General features: G+C 38.5%; 1 protein-coding gene across 2 annotated transcripts; it reads right to left on the bottom strand.

The window, feature by feature from the left end:
• Window positions 1-4,753: 4,753 nt before the first annotated feature.
• On the bottom strand, window positions 4,754-19,226 carry cdhr2 (cadherin related family member 2). Of its 2 annotated transcripts, none has more exons than XM_026189488.1 (31): window positions 18,774-19,226; window positions 18,020-18,064; window positions 17,670-17,726; window positions 17,528-17,587; window positions 17,285-17,424; window positions 17,137-17,190; window positions 16,964-17,053; window positions 16,390-16,479; window positions 16,176-16,298; window positions 15,023-15,169; window positions 14,699-14,774; window positions 14,515-14,624; window positions 13,398-13,613; window positions 13,128-13,277; window positions 12,842-13,003; window positions 12,682-12,743; window positions 12,353-12,596; window positions 10,011-10,250; window positions 9,837-9,906; window positions 9,169-9,753; window positions 9,005-9,079; window positions 8,827-8,876; window positions 8,584-8,735; window positions 8,277-8,373; window positions 8,089-8,177; window positions 7,904-7,975; window positions 7,587-7,722; window positions 6,471-6,592; window positions 6,272-6,385; window positions 6,095-6,172; window positions 4,754-5,764 (listed from the first exon to the last, which is right to left on the bottom strand). In XM_026189488.1, the coding sequence occupies exons 1-31, from the start codon at window positions 18,781-18,783 to the stop codon at window positions 5,587-5,589; spliced, it is 3,894 nt and encodes a 1,297-aa protein (XP_026045273.1). In that variant the 5' UTR covers window positions 18,784-19,226; the 3' UTR covers window positions 4,754-5,586. The 2 variants fall into 2 exon arrangements, with proteins under 2 accessions (XP_026045273.1, XP_026045283.1); XM_026189498.1 differs by having other exon boundaries at window positions 18,020-18,144; window positions 18,774-19,225.
• Between the last annotated feature and the right edge of the window lie 783 nt (window positions 19,227-20,009).

Genomic DNA, 20,009 nt, shown 5'->3' with positions numbered 1-20,009 from the left:
ACGGTGTTCTGGCCAAGCCGCAGCAGCCCACTGCCATGCTACAAGCAAGTCGGTTAGAGATTCTCAAAAAAAAAAAAAGAAAGAAAGAAATGTCCCACTCAATCACTAGAGGCAAGCAGAATTAGAGAGGCTCTAGAGAAATATGTGTCGCAAAGCAGGGAGGTTGGAGGGGAATGACGAATGAGTATAAAATACTTGGTGATTTACAAGTGTTTGTTTGTGTGGGAGGCGAAGCTGCTGCTTCCAGGCTCCTTCAGCTTAAATTCTCTGTTGTGTCTTTCATGTACAGATGCTGCAGAACAACCACTGTTACTAATATCTCTCTGATGTTCTCCACAAGCTTTGAGTTTGCAAAGACTTTTTGGAAGTCCTGTAATGAGCCTGTGATCATCTGTCTTCCTGAAGTAGGACATGTTTTAAGCATTTATCTATTTATTTTTTTTATTTTTTACTAAGCTTAAGATTCTGTTAAACAAACAAACGGGCAAATGTGGCCTTGACGCACACATGTACATGCAGACATACACACACACACACACACACACACACACACAGACACTGCTGTTTTAGTTCAAAACCCTGCTTCATTATTGCTAAGAGAAATCCCACTTCTGCATACTTCACCCTCCCTCCCTCATGATCATTTGTAATGACGTGAGAGTTTTATCACCAATTTATGCCTCCTTTAAAATTTCTCCAGATTAGCCAGTTCACAGGTTTATCTCTGTGCACGTAGCTGCCATTGTGTTTCTATGAGAACCTGAAGTTAATTACTATGATTTACTGCTGATTAGAGAGCTGTAGAGAGATTTTGCCATTACATTACCACTCACTGCCAGAAACCCGACCGTGGTTTCCAGGGAAACTGGAAATGTGAAGCTTTTCAATAGACACAGCCACAGCCTAAAGAGCGAGGATTGCCTAAGATAGATTCTTCTAGAGACAAACCTGTAGCCACTGCAATCAGCATCAATCACCGGGGGGAGATGCACGGACAGATGTTTGTCGCAATCGGTGCTGAGATTTGCAATGTTTGACCCAAATCTGAAGAAGAGTTGTGGAGTGGCTTCAGCCTGACTTTAGACTGCTGAGGTATGTCCTAATTCTCTGAGATCTCCTTTTGTAATCATGCTTGTTTTATAGTTACATTTTGAAAACAATTCTGAATTCATGTGCACGCTGTTTGTGTTATGTAATTATGGACTAGAATAGAATTCAGACAGGAGCTGATAATGAGATATTTTTGGGCATGAAGATTTGACTTTGTCTCTTTTTAAAGTATTTAAAAAGATAGTCCTGCGATATTAAAGTAAGTGTGCAAACAATTCTGATCAAGTAGTAGCAGTGATGCTCCTGTGTCTATTTGAATAACTGAATAATATCAATTTCGTTTCGTATCGCATGACAGAATATTTTTATCTTCCGCTTGTGCTTGTGCTTGTTCCCGATGATTAACTGCGCGGACACTTTCACACTGCTGTGTTATTCCTGCAGGTAATTCTAGCCCTTTAATGCGGAGACAGAATGGGAAGCCTTAAGGATGAGATGAGAGGTGTCACGGAGGACCACCAGCCTTGCGAGAAGACGGATAATGGGGGGCGTCCGGGAGGCTCAGATAGCACTGCTGCGCCTGAAGGACCTCAACTGTACAGGAGTCAAGAGTCAACCACTCAAGGGGACTATCAGCCGGCACTACAGGGGAATGTCAGCTCTGTTGAGGAGAAAGAGAAAAACCTAATATCTAAAGATCAAGTGCTTTCAGGGGGGGATTATAGCAATGCTGACCTAACAGACACTGAACGAGTTAAAAACTGCACACAGATCGATGCCATGCCTGCAACAGAAGAGCACAATAAAACAACGACAGCAGCTACAAATAACGATGCAAAGGTGACGATCAAGTTTCTGAGTGATGGAGATGGAAAACCTGAAATTCAAGAGGAAAACTTTGAAGATCAAAATCTCAACAGAGGAAAAGATGCAGGAATTGAGAAAATCTCAGTTGCTGTCCCATCAACTCCAGACCCTTATGACCCACGCTCCCCGGCCCCTTTTGGGCAGCACCACATGCGCACACAGGTGAGCCTCGAGGTGGTCCAGTGCTGCTCGGCAGCAACCAGCCCCATGACTCCTCCAGAGGGCAGCCATTCCTTCTTCTTCCCAAGTTCTTTTGGGAAACCTCAAGCCGTGGGCACTGACACTAAAGATGCAGAGTTGCAGGTGGGTCAGAAAGTGGAGTTCTGCTCTGTCGCCACATCCCCCATGACCCCCAAATCCCCATATAGCATGGCTTTCCCAGAGGTTATCGGGAGAGAGCCAGTGCAAAGGGACGAGAAAGTGAAAAAGAATGAGGAGCAGAGGGAGACTGGTCAGCAGGAGAAAAAAGTTTCAGCAGATGCTGTGTCAGAAACAACTGAAACTTTAAAATTTACTACATCAAAGGAGATGACTGAGAGTTCCACCAATGGAGTGGATGCTGAGTTAATAGGCGCACATGTAAGTGTGGAGGGTAGCAATCAGCAGTGTAAGCAGCAGAGGATGGGAAGTATGGATCAAGACATTACAATCTTGGTGACCCAGTATGGCAACAACGAGGAGGAAGAAACGGACGAGGCTGAGTCGTTTTTTTATTCTGTTGAACCGGAGATGGTCAAAATAGATGAAGATGAGGTTGGAGAAAGCTGCAGTGATATAAAGAGGAAGGAAGGAAAGTCCTTCAGTGAAAGTGTTCACAGGAGCACAAACGATCCACAAACTAAAGTACCTTCTGCTGCTGTCAGCGAACATCCGAAAACATGCACAGGATCCGAGCAGTCAGAGGTCGAAAACAAAGATGCACGTGAAGAAGAGAGAGTTGTTTCTGCAAAAAAATCCCCCATCCCTGAATCACCGGCTCCCTTTGGCTGCCATAACATCCGCACACAGGTGAGCCTGGAGGTAGTACAGTGTCAGTCTGTGGCCACCAGCCCCATGACCCCACCTGAGGGGGACCAGGCCTTCTATTTCCCCACCTCTTTTGGAAAATGTGGGGCTGTGGGCACAGAGACTAAAGATGCTGAGTTGCAGGTGGGTCAGCAGGTGGAATTTCGCTCTGTCGCTACCGCACCCATGACCCCGAGAACTCCCACGATTATGACTTTCCCTCAGGTCATGAAGGAGCCTAGCATAGAGGAGAAGATAGTGGAGGAGGAAGAGGAAAAGAAAGAAGAGGCAACAGAGGAGAAAGAGGAAAAGAAAGAGGAGGCAAAGAAGGAGAAAGAGGAAAAGAAAGAGGAGGCGACGGAAGAGAAAGAGGAAAAGAAAGAGGAGGCGACAGAGGAGAAAGAGGTAAAGAAAGAGGAGGCAATGGAGGAGAAAGAGGTAAAGAAAGAGGAGGTGATGGAGGAGAAAGAGGAGAAAGTAACCCAAGAGAGAAAGGTGGAGGGAGTTGAAGAGAACACAAAGGAGGAAATCAATTGTAAGGAGAAAGATGAGGAGAAATGCGAGGAGCCAGTGCAGGAGGTGAGCTGGGATGAGAAGGGGATGACGTGGGAGGTGTATGGAGCTGTGGTGGAAGTAGCCGTGCTGGGCTCTGCCATCCAGAAACACCTGGAGAAGCAGGTGAAGAAGCAGAAGAGGCAATCCTCCATGCCACCGCCTCCTCCGCTCAACCCCACAGCTACACCCCTGACCCCCGAGATAGCCCAGGGGGGTTCAGGTAAGGGTCGTGCAGGGAGAAGAGGGGAGCATGATGGGAAAGCGGGCCGACGCAGAAGAAACCCCTTCCGCCTGCTGATGGAGAACATGCAGCAGCCACACTGTTGCTCCAGAGCTCATACCACTGAGTGACAGGAGAGAAAGTTTACATGGGATCTGATACACGTGGTTGTTATCCAGTGCATCCACTGAATGACGTCGTCTCGATGGTGTGAGAAAAAGAAGGACAAAATTCACACCTTCGCTCAAGACAAGCAAGCACAAAAGCATTTAATATGAAGTTTGCGCCGAGAAGCATTAACCGCTGAGAAAGCAGCCATAAATTATGATTTCTCTTTTTATCCCCCACACACCCCACCCTCGCTGATTGGTATCTTATTCACAAATCTCTCTGCACACACCGACAGAGTGATGATGGACGTTTGGGGAAATGAGAGCGATGCGTCAGCGTCATCATCAGCCTGGCTCTCCTCCTTTAGTGTTTTTCGCTGAAACCATCCACTGACTCATTTTAGCTGTTGGTGCTTTTTTTGTTGTTGTTTTTTCCACTCACCTCACACAATGTGAAGCCATGGCAACCAGCTTTTCTCCTGGTTGCTAAAAAGCTTGTTAAGCTTCGACAGAGAGAGAGAGAGAGATGATAGTGTAATGACAGGTTTTGAGTGTGATTTGTGACCTGGTGGCCTGGGGGATATTTAAATCGATTAAGTGTTGCCTTGATCTCTTTGTAAGAGGAGTCTCTACTGTCAGTGCAGGCTTTTGTATGTCTTATATATTGCTTTAGATTTGGCAGTGTTTTGACTTGTTTGTATTGTGAAAAGTGTAAAAAAAAAAAAAGACAAAAAAACTGATGACGCGTACAATCACCTTTCGAGGAAAGTAATGACTCCTGATATCAGGGTATTTTTAGTCATGAGTGCTCACAGTATTTTAATGCCATAATCTGTGATCCTGTTGTAAATTATGCGAAGGCAATGATTTTAAGCGTGTTTTAAACAAGCGGTTGTTACAGTGTCAGTGAATGTCCGTGTTCACCAGCATTAACTTCAGGTCCACATTCAAAGGATCAGAATTTATTCATGGATTGCACTTGTGTTACATTCATTTAGGTGTCAGTAAACAGTGAATAATCTTTTCAATCTGCTGCTTGTTGGAAGTCACTCTGCATGAGTTTTTTTTTTTCTCTTCATCAAGAATTTCATAGCAAACACTGACAAATTAAAACAGGGAAAGAGAGAGCGAGATTTTGTCAGACACACAGTTATAAATAAGGGTTTCATTCATACACTGACATTTTGAAACCTTTTTTTTTTAATTTATCTGTTTTTCTTGATTTCTGTGTTGGTATAACTTTAAGAAACAGTTTCTTTCAAAAGCAATTCAAACCCTTTTTAAACCACTGCTTATTATAATAACAAAAATAAAGTGATTCACATGTGCATCAAGCAAGAAGTTTGTGTGTTTAACCACTGCTGCTATTCATTTTTTTATACTGCATGGATTGAAACTGTCTCTACAGAAAGATAAAGGAAGAGTTTGATATTTTTAGGCCATCGATATTGATTTCACTTTCATACCTATGTACAAACTATGAGGCTACAGCAAACAAGCAGTTCGCATACTTCAGCTCTCTGACTGGATTGGAATAAGGTCTTTGAAATCATTACACTTTTATACAATTAGATCTTTTTCACAAAATAGGATCCCCCTTTTGGTTCAGTTTTATGCTTGTAAAGGGTGTTTAGGCTTCAAAGTTAAATCTGTAATACAGAAATGGCTATTTGAAGATGAAGTCTTCATCAAGAACTATATAATAAGTTTGATTTGGTATGCCTGATTACAAAGAAGCTACATTTGTCTAGCTGAGGCATCTGGCCTTCACTATTTACATTACAAATCTGTGGTGTCAAATACAGGGTTGCTGTACCCCATGAGGGGGTTGTCAGTGCTTTGGTTTTGGTCAGCCAGGGTCAGTGCTTCATGCAAAGGCTCAGTGTACCCTGGTGGATCCTCTTTCGGATATCGAGCACTTTCCAAGTCAGAGTCGTCGGAGTTGAAGCTTAGATGGCTTTGGTGGAAAAACAAAGAGAAAGAGGGAGACAATATGAACAAATGATCATTTCAAGGTTTTTGATTTAAAAACAACAATCACATGGCATTGCTGGAAGCACAGAGCCAGCGCTGTCACAACATGCTGTAGTGGGCACTCTGTGGCAAAATGTTCACCTGGAAATCATCCCGGTTTATTAACCAGCACAGCTACAGAGTGGTGAGCGCAGCTGCGTTTCACCGTGAGCCACCTTATCAAACTGTGTTGATCAAGCCAGTAACTGCTCTCTGTAGGCAGTGGACCGATTTACAGACAGGGTTCTTTGTTTCCTTGTTGTTTTTGTTTTACCTGTGTTTGTCATCATCAGAGCTGCTCTCTTCTAACTCGATGGTTGTGTCGATGTTCAGGTTGAGCACAGGATTAGCACTATCAGAGAGAAGTGACACATGTTAGAAGGCAAACTTATACATTAGGTTTCATACCATTGCCTATTTCATTTATCTGAATAAGGTTTTGTCTCCTCACCCTTCCATAGTGTACTTGTTGGTTCCAGGTAGCATAAGACCATTTTTCTGGTTGTCATAATTCATACTGGATGCAGATTCTGCAGCTTTAGCAGCCTTAAGCTTCCTTCTGTAGCTGTAGGGTGGAATGATGAGTGGTCAGTACACAGACTCCCTGCTGGTCATAGTTGTTTGAAATCATAGGTATCACATTTTCTTACTTTCTGCGAGTGCAGAGGAGTGAAGTGGTGAGGACAAGAAGTACAATGACAAGGCCTGCCACAATCCCCAGCAGGACATATTTTACTGTGTCCACCGTTTTTTCTTCCTCGGGAGCAGTCCCCTAAAAACAGAGGTTTCAGGTTTCGAGTTTCATATGTAGTTTATATTTACACTAACCTCACAATTTTCACATGTCCTTTAATACTGATCAGACTTATCAGACCTCTTACTAATCTGGAGTTAATTGTTTTGTAAAATGAACCAAAGGGATTGCTACTGCTGTCTCCTTTAACCAGATTTTAAATGTCTTTATCCCTGTAAAATATATTTTACTTTACTTTTCTAAATCTACATTAAAAAATTGTTTTTACACCCTCAATATACACAAAGCAATAATTTTGAGTAAAATGCAACTGTAATATATAAAATTTATAAAAAGGTTTATTTATTCAAATAATTAAAAAATGTGACTTCATTTGACAAGATTCCATTAAATGTAGCATTTTACATTGTACTTACGTAATAAAATTCCATGAAAAAATGTACATGTAAAAAATCAGTTACATTTTTTTGGGGGGTTTTATTGATGTTTTTTTGGGGGGGTGGGGGGGGGTCAACACTGATATTAAAGTAATTTAATATAAGTAATTTTTCCATATAGCCAATATAATTCAAATGCACCATCCCTTACATACACTGTAATGTTACATACACTGAGTCATTAATCTCAACGTAGTTACGGCTGTTTCTGAAGATCACGTGATCCACCTTTATGGGAAATCAAATGCCTTTTAATATTTAATAAATATAAATCCTAAATTATTGAAAATTAGGCATGTTTTTTAAAAGTGATACACATGAAACAATTCTGAATTTAACCTGCTGGTGGAGCCAGAGTGCTTGTTGGAGCACACATTGAACTTGGTGAAAAGAATCAGTGAACTATCCCCTGCCCCTGTGCTGACTCTGAAATACTTTGTATTAGACTGCCAACAGCAATTTATCAAAAAAGAAGAATAAAAAAAATGATGACAAAATGACCAAGAAGATATAAAGAAGAGGCAGAAAAATAGTTGGTTTTTTTTGCCGTGTTTAAAAAATAAAACTGTACTTACAATGTTATCTAGCCCAAGCTCTATCAGCTTAGGAAAGTGTTCCGCATCAGAGAGCATTATTTCCACTTGAACAGAGGTAAGGGCCGTTCCATTGGCATAGACAAAATAAGCTACCACAATAGTTTTCTCTGTAGCCCTGAGAGAACCATTAAAACACACACACACATACACATAAATTAAATCAACACATTTCAGCTGTTTAAAACCTAAAACCTGGAGTTGCTGCCATTGACATTTTGTCTACATGTGCAATTGCACCACCTAGTGAGGAAAAACAAAGCATAGGAGTAAGCAAGGAGATATGAAAGGGAACTTACCTGGATGTCTCACTGTTGTAAGGCCTAAGAGCAACAATTTCAACAGCAGCCTTAGTGGCAGTCATAAGTGCTCTAAGAGTCCCAGAAGATGACGGGGGGAAGAAAATGGGTAGATTTAAGTGGTGACTGAATGAAAATTAGCAGATTAGATCAGATATAGTCTTTACTAATGATTCAGACATTACCTCTTGATCTCACTGAGCTTTTTTTCAACCTCAATCTGATTATTTGCAAACCTGAGTTCGACTTTGTAGGATTCATCGACTGTGAAAATCTGCAGTTATAAAAAGAATGCAAACATTGGTGTGTGCTGCAAGTTTTACAGCCTGTTTTCAATATACAACACAGGGTAAGCAAATCCCACGTCACTTACATCCAGCACGGTGCTAGAGGACAGGCCGCCGGGATCAGTCGCAGAGACTGTTACCAAATACTTCCCCTTCAGTGTCAAATCAAGTGTCTGTGTAGATCTGTGGATAGTTGAAGGGAAGCACACCCATAAGAACCATAAAAATGCACCCATGACAATATCATTTTGGAAAAAACAACACGTGCATGGGCTCCTATTATCCCTGCTCGAGTATAAATGTAAATATATAAGTAAAAGTAAAAACACCGACACTTGTGAGAAAAACCAGAGCAGACTGAGTTGTGACTGCAGGAGACAATTTTGTACTCACTGAATAATCCCAACATAGCGGTCATTTTGCTGTGTGGTGACAGCCTCAAACAGTGCCCCCTTGTCACTTATTTCATTGTTGGTGTTTTGGAATTTCACATCTGTCACTTTAAACTCGATCTGACTGTTTATGCCACTGTCACGATCTGTAGCCTATGAAAGACATGAAGTAGAGCATCATGCTTCATGCATCGTTAACATGCCTAAATGAGGTCAGGTGTTTTTGCTTTTCAGTCGTACTCACAGTGACCCCTGCAACTGATGTCCCTTTGCTTGCACTTTCTGACACCACAACTATAAAAGAAGAAGAAAAAAATCAGCGTTGGACTCATATAATGTTTTAAAAATTTAGGGCGATATGTGAAAGAACGTGGCCCTGTTGGTAAGTACTGCAGACGACTGGTTATTCTGAGAGGACTCACCAAACACCTGACTGTCTGAGAAAATGAATTCTGGGGCATTGTCATTGATGTCTTCAATGTTGATCACCATTAGGCCTGAAGAGAAATGACAGTGAACCAGCTTTTATGTAAGCTGTTTGTTTTAATGGCTTACTCTTATTATCAGCAAACAACCCATTACTGACCTGTCGTGGCGCTGTTGTTATATCCCTTCTCTGTGTTAATGTCCACCACCTGAGCCTCTACAATCGCCTGGTCGCATTTTTCATAATCCACCGTGAACTTAGGGTTGACCCTGACCTCTCCGTTTGGATCCAGGACAAACAAGTCGCAGAAATCCAGGCTGTTATTGCATCTGCATTTGACGGATTCCAGCTCAAAGACCAGAGAATGACTCCCGTCTTTATCTTCCGCTTTAAAACTCCCAACAGCTTCCACTACTGTGGTGTTCTCCTTCACTGTCATAGATGCTATTGGCGTGAACTCAGGTCGCTCATCATTTACATCAAGTACATCTACGTCCACCATCACTGTAGCTTTATTTGACTCCAGATCTGCTGCCTCTACCCTCATATTAAACTTTTTGGGGCCTTTCTCATAGTCCAGCTCAATGTCTGGGTCCACAGTGATGTTTCCCATGAAACCTCTTGTGGCAGCGAAGGTTCGAATGATGAAGTTCCCAAAGCTCCCATCGACAATGCTGAAAGAGATGCGATTAAACTCTGCTGTTTGGTCCAAATCCTCAGCTTCAACAGAGCCAACAAATGCACCTGAATGAATGATAAATATGAATTAAAACCCTGACAAGTTAAGTTGTAAACACTTAAAACATTTTGCGGTGTGAAATACTTGCCTTTTTCTCCTTCTTTAACAGAGAATTTGTAAGATGGGGCAAAAATTGTTGGCGTGTTATCATTGATGTCCTGAAATGGATCATAAAGAAGAAGAAACACTGGCAGTCATCAGCTGTACCAGCATTTATACCATCTCTTGTAACTTGGTACTGTCAACTTGCTAAAATACCTACCTGTACATTGATGGTAACTGTGACATTGGTGGATAGCGGGGGTTCACCCTGGTCTGTAGCAGTCACTACAAGTTTAATCTCCCCTTCCAGCATTGGATCCAGGGCCTCACGATCCAGTTCAACATGGTTTGTCAAAACACCGGTTTCAGGGTCTATAGTGAAGTTCTTACTGTATGTGCTTGACACGATACCATACACAATTTGGCTGTTTGGAGTATTGGGCTCATCTCCATCAGTAGCCTGTCCAAAGCAGAGAAACATCAGAAGAGACACTTTTAGGAAGATGATTTTCTTTGCTGATACTGCAAAAATGCAATAAAGCCTGAAAACAAAATTTATGGCCAAATGCTGAATTTAATCCAGTAATGCCATGTATCGTATAAACTTTTAAGGCTACAAAAGTACAATATTGACCAAAACCTCATATATGTAACCTGAAATGTAATTTCTTTTTTAATATAATTTGTCAGAAGGTCCAACAAACATTCCAGTTTCAAAAAAATACAATTTTCTGGAAATGATTTCATGGATCAGCCTTGACAGGGTTAAGTCATTTGATTAAATGTACATTTTTGATGTAATGTTGTTACATTGTGTAAAACAGTGTAAAACATTTATTGGAATCTGGTCAAATGAAATGTACCTGATTGGTATACATCTAGTTTATACCAAGCATATTTTCCTTAATAATTAATCATTTATTTCAGTCACATTTAAATTATTTTAAATTAAAAGTGATGTTTCATATTTATGATGACATGTTTTGACTGTGTATGCATTTGAAAATTATAACTCCCTGTCAATTTCTTGGAAAGTTTTTTTAAAATAATATTTTAGTCCTGGCTACACACTTTATTCATGTCACATGACAGGCCATGATATTGGGTGATGCAAATTTCTCCAGAAATGTATGTTTGGATCAGACTTCACTAGACTCTTATACATATGCTAAATCCATATTTCTTAATTTTAATGGAATTTAGCAGATTTTAAAAATATATATATGTTATTAAAAAGCTCTGAACTAAGAGTTTAAGGTCAGATACAATGCACTGTAAAAAAAAAAATCCTAATATAAAAGTATTTTACTGTGTATTTTACAGTTTTGTACTGTTCTTCTAGAATATCATTAAATCTGCATCAATAGACTGTGATTTCACATTTCAAATGTAAATTAACGTAAAATTACTGTAATGTAATAAAACATAATTTTCTTGTTTTTTAAATGTATTTGTCTGTACATATGCATATTTAGATTGTTAAAATACATTCACAAATATTTGTCCGTTATTTGAAAGATTGGACTGTTAAATTCAAATGTAATGCTATGGAAAAATATATAAAATTATTCTTATAAACTTTTTTTAGAAAGTTGGCAGTTCGCCTTGTAATCAGAAGGTTGCCGGTTCGAGCCCCGGCTCAGACACTCTCGGTCATTGTGTCCTTGGGCAAGAAACTTCACCTACCACCTACTGGTGATGGCCAGAGGGGAATTATAAAGTGGAATTGTAAAGCGCTTTGAGGGTTTCAAAATGCACTATATGAATGCAATCCATTATTATTTAAACCAACTCTTAACTGTATATTTCTGTACATTTAAGTATCATTATTCATATTGCCGCATTCATTGACCTTGTTTATAGGTAATTTCATTGTTTAATCACATTAAATTGTTCCTAATTTAATGTTTAAAAGCACTTGAAAAAAGCAAAATCCCATGTAAAATTAGGGCAACAAATTGTATTTTCATTACTGGAAATAACCGTATTTTTATGAGTAAGTTATTTTCTGTTATTTTATGGTATTGTTTTTTGGCGCCCAGCTGCCGGAATATTACTGTTTTTTTAAAGATGTTTTTTCTAACAGTGTGACTGTTGTTCCATATAAACCCTTCACTTTGAAAATTATGACCATAGCTGCAGCCTCATGAACTTTTTGCTGTCTCTGCCTACCAACATTAACATGCACAATAAAGCGCTTTTCATTTTTCAGCAACATGAAACCTGTTATTTGTGTTCATGTCTTCTAGGCTCTTCAAAGTAGAAGTGATAAGTAAATGTATGTATGAGAAGTCTTGAGGCAACTGTTGTTGTGATTTGGTGCTATATAAATAAAGTTGAATTGAATGGAATGGAATTGAAGTCATTGCCTTTAAGCAGTTAATTCCTGCCAGCCAATGGGGATGCCTTTATTAATGCATATAAAGACTATACTACACTATTATTTGATAGCCCCACCACCACCACCTGCTGCTGCTGTTTTCCCCCCCAAAATGAAAAAAATAAATTAATCAAAATTAATTTGACAGCTATTGTCCTTAGTGCTCACCCTGCCAAACTTACCTCTATTTTGACTTCAAGCTCTTGGCCCTCTCTAACAAAAGCCACGTAAGAATCTCTGTTCATGACTGGAGGCTTGTCATTAATGTCAGTCAGTGTGATCTCCAGTACTGTAGAGCCAGGCTTGCCATCTGTGTCTCTGGCCTGTAGGGTCGCTGTATACAGAGATCTGAGCTCACGATCCAGGAGCTCTTGGCTTTTCACATAAACTTTGCCTGTGCGTGACTCCACGTCAAAGTAAGGTAATCTGAAACATAGCATAGACTGTTGGAGAGGTGTTGCGTGCAAGACAAAGACAGAATTACTGCAGCAGGCCACAAGTGAAGACGTACATGCTGTCGGGAAAAAGTTTGTATGTCAGGTTGCCTTTATCCATTGTGTCTGGATCATCTGCCTAAAAGAGAGAAAACAAAACAACGTGTGAGAGTTTCTGAAACAAAAGAATAAAAGCTCCGGATGTCTGAGAGAGAATTCAGACTGCAAGGAACTTACGGTGATTATGGCCAATTCTGTCCCAATGGGTGAATGCTCTGACACATTTAACCTGTATGTGTCCTGTTTGAAGGTTGGACTGTTGTCATTGGCATCCTTGATGTTTATAGTGACTTGAGCAGTGGAGCTGAAGGCGGGTTTATATTGATCTACAGCAGTCACCTGCACCATGATATGAGCAACTCATTGGAATTGTAAAGAGTTTTAAAAGTCACAAACATGAGTGGTATTGGCACATGCAATGGTTTGTATGTATATATATGGCTTATTTTAATTACATTTTTACCTGCAAAGTCATTTGCCGTTTTTTTTCAAAATCCAGATTTTCGGGCTGCCTGATCATGATCTGAACGATGCTGTCTACAGTGGTAAATTGAGGTTCCACAGAAAACACGGCTTTGTCCTCTCCATCCAAGATTAGCTGAGTGTTGGAAATCTGTAAAATCCCAGGACCCAAAAGTTTTATGTTTGATCCATAATGTTACACAGAGCTGATATTGATGGGGGGGGGACTGGAGACCTCATCCTATAGATGATGAATGGTCTGTTTCCTTACCTTGTCGGGATCTTTGACAGTCATGCCGATGTTAATAAATCCCAGTGAGTGCTCCAAGATCTCACCAGTGAATTCAGTTGCTGTTACACAGTCGTCCCCTGAGTCTCCACACTTGTAAAACTCTGGCTTATTGTCATTGTCATCAAGGATGTTGATCTGCACAGTTGTTGTGACGCTGGCACGAACCCCGTGGATGTTTTCTTTAGACTCAGTGGCCTTAAATAGGCCAAAATGAATTTTATTTTTTCAATATTCAAGATATTGTTAAAAAGATTAAATATATTTAATATTTCTCAATATTTTTTATGATTAATTATAATAATAATATTAAATTAAATGGTCTAAAGAAGAAGATCATAAATGTTTTTGTGGGGGGTTTTCTTGCATCATTGAGAAGTTGCTCCTGTGTAATGGTGGGTTCCACCATGACACCATCTGCTCTTTGTTTTCAGCGACCCTGAGCTCAGCCTCCCATTCTGCTCACACCAGTTCCCATCTGTATTTTGAATGTGCTCTCTAAGGTCACTGTAAACACCTTCAAAAACTGCTACTAGTGCAACTTTGGTGAAAAACTGTTATGCAAAGTTTAAAAAAAAATCCCCCCAAAACAATGAGAAAACATTGTCACCATTAGTTTCATGAGTTTTGTGAAGATTTGTCTTCCTCAACCTTCAAAATGGTCTTATCACAGTTTATGTCATGTTTGCTTGAGTTGTAAAAACAACCTTTGATTTGGGTTCTTAAAGACGCTCCGTCTTTAAGGAAGTTTCTGGTGCTACACAGAGAGGTTCAACCTGCCTTTCATTGCTGCTAGGTCTTATTAAGATAAGAGAATTTTATACTTGCTGGTCAATACGTCATAATGATTCTAGGGAGTGGTCTTGTTCTGTGTTAAGTCTTGACAAAATGTTGAGTTATTCCTTTAAATCTTAATACATAAAACTAAAAAATGAGTGACTGAAAAATGTCAGAGAAAGCTCAGTTTGGTCACAGTGAAACTGTAATGTGCTGTAATCTGTATGAACTTCATGTGATAACTTTAGTTAGTACTAATGGACAAGCTTACTGTAGTAACACACACAGAGAGAAGGAAATTGACAATGAAATAAAAATGTACCTTCACAGTCAGAGTTACAGTGTCACCAATAACTTCTCTGTCAATTTCTGACAGTACAGATATGACACCATCACTGGTTGAGATTTTAAACAGGCCAGCTTCTGATGACTCTGTAAAATAATGTGGAAATTACATATTATACTACCACTCACAAGCTAAAAGCAAAAAAAATACTGTAGCTTACCTTCAATGCTATAGCTGATTGCATCACTGACTCCTATGTCTGGGTCCACAGCAGTCACTTTAAGCACAGATGTGTCCTATCAAAGGAAAGAAAATGTTTATGAAATGTGAAGCATTTGAAAGTCTTTTATAAAAAATATGTCAACTCAAAGCAGGCTCAGTGCCTTCTATTACCACAGAAGTGTGGTAATAGTAACAAACAAACTGTAACAAAAAGTTGTCAAAGTCTTTGTATACACTGGGTCATATATTGTACTATCAGAAAAATCTTTGTTTGCCTTACAATAATTCTTTGAAATCATTGGTCAGGTTTAGCAGCACTCACCACAGGTGAATGCTCTCTAACACTTCCAACATAGGGAACGCCGATGAACTGAGGGTCAAGATCTGGGACATCCTCAACAGTAACGAAGGAATAAACAGTGCTCGACAAGTATTTTGTATCAGATTCATGACACTTGCCTCCACCATCCTGTTAGAAAACATTTTTAAAAATCTCTTAGTTTTTTTGATGATCAGATAAATCTAGAATACATTAAAACAGATTAAATATAACAGATAAACATGACACCTAAACTCAAAGATGCTGAAAATGTGTTATTCACTTTTGACAGGGCTATCAAATTATAAAAAACAAACAAAGTAAGTAAATAGTATGACCACTGTTACAATAAGCAAAGGCTTGTGACTGTGACTTTCACATAATTAAATTAATAGTGAATATTCATCATTTCTCTTTATCAAACTGACAAAGCAACATAATTTTTTATGCCTGAATGCTCTAGCTTCATTTACACTTTCTTATTAGGAGTAAATAACAGCGCAATTCACTGCTTAACAAACAAAAATCTGACTCTGGATGTTACAATATGCCCCCGTGTGTTATGTTACGTTAGCGGTTAGTTGTTTTAGTGTTCTTAGCTGCAGGTTTATTTAGGAGGACACATATAAAGTTATGTTTCAATTGTTTTGGAAACATCTCTAATCGATTTCTTATCAAACAGTTATATAAGAAAAATGGCGCCAGTCATATATCTGTTTATTATGATGTTTCAGCAGCACCAGAGTGGGTCAAAGAACCAAAGCAGAAGGAAACAGCTAGCGTGCTTCTCGTTAAACCAGTAGCGGTCTAAAGGTCACAAAACTGCCAACCCATCACACTAAAGGTCACTTAAATTGTGTACTTATTTAATTATTATAATTTAATGATTTACAATGTATTTAATTATATTTATTTATCTACTATCCACAATCTAAAATGTAAAAATAAAAAGCAGCATTTGAACAAAAGACTGGCTGATACAGATACAAGGAAGGGAAATTCACAACATGCCAAACTTTTCCTTTAAGAAATTAGGAACCACAAGAATATACAAAGCTGCTTTAACGTTAGGGCAACCTTTGCTATTTACACTTTTCTTTAACCAATATTAGTATCATAAGGTAACGCATGTTTAAACTTGAACAATCATACTTACACTGGCATTGATCTTCAGCCGATAGTAAGTACTCAGTGAGGTATAATTCAGGGGCTTGATCAGTTTGACATCACCACTTTCTCTTACAATGCTGAACAGACTAAACCCATCATTTGGGATTACCTGGAAAAAACAGGTAAACAGTGCTTTACAGGTTCATGGAACACCTCTATTGAATATCATTACATTTTATGTTTTCCTAAAGGAAGCTTACTTCTTCAATGGCGTATGTAACAATGCCAGCAGTTCCTGTATCAGCATCAGTGGCTGATGCTTTAAACAAAGTTGTGCCTACAGGAGTATTCTGTTGATAAAACAGAAAAACAAAACAGAATTATAAAAACAGAAATTATTCACTTCGTAAACAAATGATTGTGTTTATTTTTTCCTTGATGATGAGCCAGTGGTAAATGGACTGCTTCTTTCATAGCACTTTTCTACTCTATCTGAGCACTCAAAACACTTTATAAAACATGCAACCCATTCATACAAATACTTTTTTCCTATGCTGCAGTGCAGTCACACTCAAATGAATGAATCAGAGAGCTACTTGGGGTTAGCATATTTGGCATGCAGCCTGAAGCAGCCAAGGATCAGACCGGTAAGCTTCCAATTAGGAGATGACCTGCTCTCCCTCCTGAGCTAGAATAACCCCAAAGAATGCTTTTCTCTCACAGCAACATGAAATGGTTAAATGGACATTATTTACTAACAAGTAAGATGCTGTGACAGAAAAAAAAATCACAAAACCATTTGTATAGTAATTCATTTAAATATATTTGCCTTACTTCTGGAACACTTGTGTCATAAGAAGGCCTCTGAAAGGTGGGTGCGTTGTCATTGGCATCAAGTAATATTATGGTTAAGTCTCCTTTTCTCTGTAACACATGATGCACTCTGTGAATATAATGGACAAACTGGCATTAAAGAAATAAATTTTACTAAGTTAGATGTCACTTACATAATTAGGGCCATCGGAAACACCAGCTTCAAGTGTCAAATACCCTGGAGGAATCTAGAAGAGAGAATTGATCAAATGTATAAGTGCACATGCTTAACCGAAATTGTGTTTTTTCCAATAAAGGGTCGCTGCTCTATGTCTGCCACACCTCTCTATCAAGAGGCCTTGCAACAGATACAACCCCTGTAGATTCTTCAACTCTGAAGTTTTGAGCATTGGGCCCAATGAGTGTGTAAGTCAGTCCGTCACCATCTGGATCTGATGCAGTTATAGTAAATCCCGGTTGATCTGAAGAACAACAACATGGAAACATATATTAAAAGAAAATGGGCAAAAGAGACATATTACAAACATGTTTAAAAAAAAAGAAGTTAAAACAAATTTAACATACCAACAGGGGTGTCTTCACACACTTCATAAACAAGTTCGGTGAATTCAGGACTGCTATTTGCTGCATAAGATTTGAAGATTAAATGTTGACATGAAGATAAGAAAAGCAAAAATGAATCATCAAACATCAAATGAACACACACCATTAGTTAGGCTGATCAGGCATAATAACAGTATGCTTCCTGCAATCCGCTCCATGCCTGCGAATCAAAAGAGACAATTTTATAAAAGTAGCAAATATTTGATTTTTGTTCTTAGTGTCACCATGAAATGGTAAAACCTTAAAGACAATTGCTCAGTTCACTTATCAGTATGCTAACAGGTTCATAATGACAATGTTCAGTTATTGGTTTTTACACTGACCACCTTACTAGTTATTAGTTCTAATCGCAAATTCTAGCTGAGGCAAAAAAAAAAATTTAATCTTTAGAAAAACAACAAAATCATTAAATGTCATGATGCAAACAGAAATATAAGAAGGTGAATCACATACTGGATGACGCTGGTAGTACGCAGCTCTTGTCCTGATTTTTGTAGGCTGAAATTCAGCAGCCAATTGTTATTACAGCCACACCCAAACTGTTCACGGCATAGCAGGTGGTGAAAACACCTGGAAATCTTTGTTTACAGAGAGAACACAGCAGAACCTTTTTATAATATGAAACCTCAAACATTTACATTTTTGCTGTCCCCTTATATTAACTTAAAAAAGTGGACACCGTATTTTGACTATTTTTTAAAAACCTACTTTGGAACTTTGCATTAAGCTTTAAGTAATTTTACATACATTTAAAAAAAAGATGTAAAGACAGTTTAGTTCATTTTCAACTGTTAAAAAATTTGGTTGGCAGTTTTACACTTTGATGATGATGATATATATATATATATATATATATATATATATATATATATATATATATATATATATAACCTTGAATAATTAAGACATAAAAATTAAGAATGACCTCATATAAACAAGTCTTTACTTGAATATGTAAGCCCTTTGTTTTAAGGGCTTTACCACTTTTTTTCGCTACTGTTCTAGGAAAGAAAAAACACCAAAAAAACTGATCAGCTTATTTCAGGTTTCAGGTGTTCGAAGCAACACACTGGATTGATATTACGTATTGTTCGTTATTATCTTCTTCTTTTCTTAATTATCTAAACATTATATAGTAATTACATAGTAACTAAATACATATACTAATGCTCTAAAAAATAAATCCAAATGCATAAGACAAACTTACCAGCCAACATTCACAGAGGGCTTCTTCTTTACTGATGTCTGGATGAGACCTTTGACTCTTGTTCCTCTTAGTGATTGTCGTCTCGCAGCAGTAAATATAAATGATTAACATGCACCAGTGACGTCCAGCAAATATGATAGCATTTTAATCCACTTCCTTGTTTGCTTGTTAAAAAAGAAAAAAAATGTTTTAACTGTTTTCTAATAAGTAAAACAGAAAAACTTCACACAGTTGAAGCTGGTCTCAACTATGACTTCACGCTAGCTGTTTAAGCGTAGAAACAAGCTCCTCACCAGTAACAAATGGCACTGAGCCATACTGGGCCACAAGTGTCCAAACGAGAACCCCACAAGTATCTGAAATGCCCTTTTGTCTAAATGAGTGGTGCTGCTGTCATGGCAACAATACTCTTCTGATTGCTTAGGTTTGGAAACCCAGGGCTTACTAATGCCCATGCCTTCAGAACCAATCAGAGATTCAGTCCCTTATCCAGAAACTACAGTTCCAGGCCCTAATGAGCTCTTCCCAGTGAAGCTCCACAACCCATCCAGTCTACTCTACTCATTAAAGGGTATCACACAAAGGATTATGCTCTCTTGTATCCACTGGCTTCATTCATAATGAGGCAATATACTGAAAACAACATCTTCACTGTGACTGAAACAAATGCCAGTAAATTAAGTGTTGAGAATGGGGCTATTAATAAAAATACATTTGAAAAACACTAGCATGAACAAATGTGCAGAATGCTCAAAAGAAAATTCCTGATATACATGTTATATATATCAGACAAGTTTCTTATTTATTTCTGTCAAAAACAAATTAAATTTAAAGAAAAAGAAACACACAGCCTAAAGATATATCTTACTTGTGGTAATATCTAATGTAACACTGACTTTATTCAGTGGTTTACTGAATAAGCAAAAAAATAAATAAATATTTGCATATTAGTACAAAAGAAGTTTGCTACAGCTTTCCAAGAGTCATTTGAAAAGTAACATTTTAAAATAAACAGCAACTGAAATTTTTAAGATATATAAAGGAGAAAAGCTTTCCACCAAGTCCTGAATGCATGTTTTTTTCAAGAAGCTTACCACGGCCGCCATATTGATTTGGCATGTTATCATGCTAGTACTGTCCCTAAACTCACTGTCTGTGTCTACTATTAATCCACTGGATCCACTGAATTACTGATGCTTACCAGTAACTATAAAAACATTGATGAAAAATTATTCC

This window comes from Astatotilapia calliptera, chromosome 2 (assembly GCF_900246225.1).
Source record: "Astatotilapia calliptera chromosome 2, fAstCal1.2, whole genome shotgun sequence".
In the NCBI taxonomy this organism is placed as follows: Eukaryota; Metazoa; Chordata; class Actinopteri; order Cichliformes; family Cichlidae; genus Astatotilapia; species Astatotilapia calliptera.
Note: the sequence above shows the minus strand (reverse complement) of the source record. Positions and strands in the feature narration are given on the sequence as shown.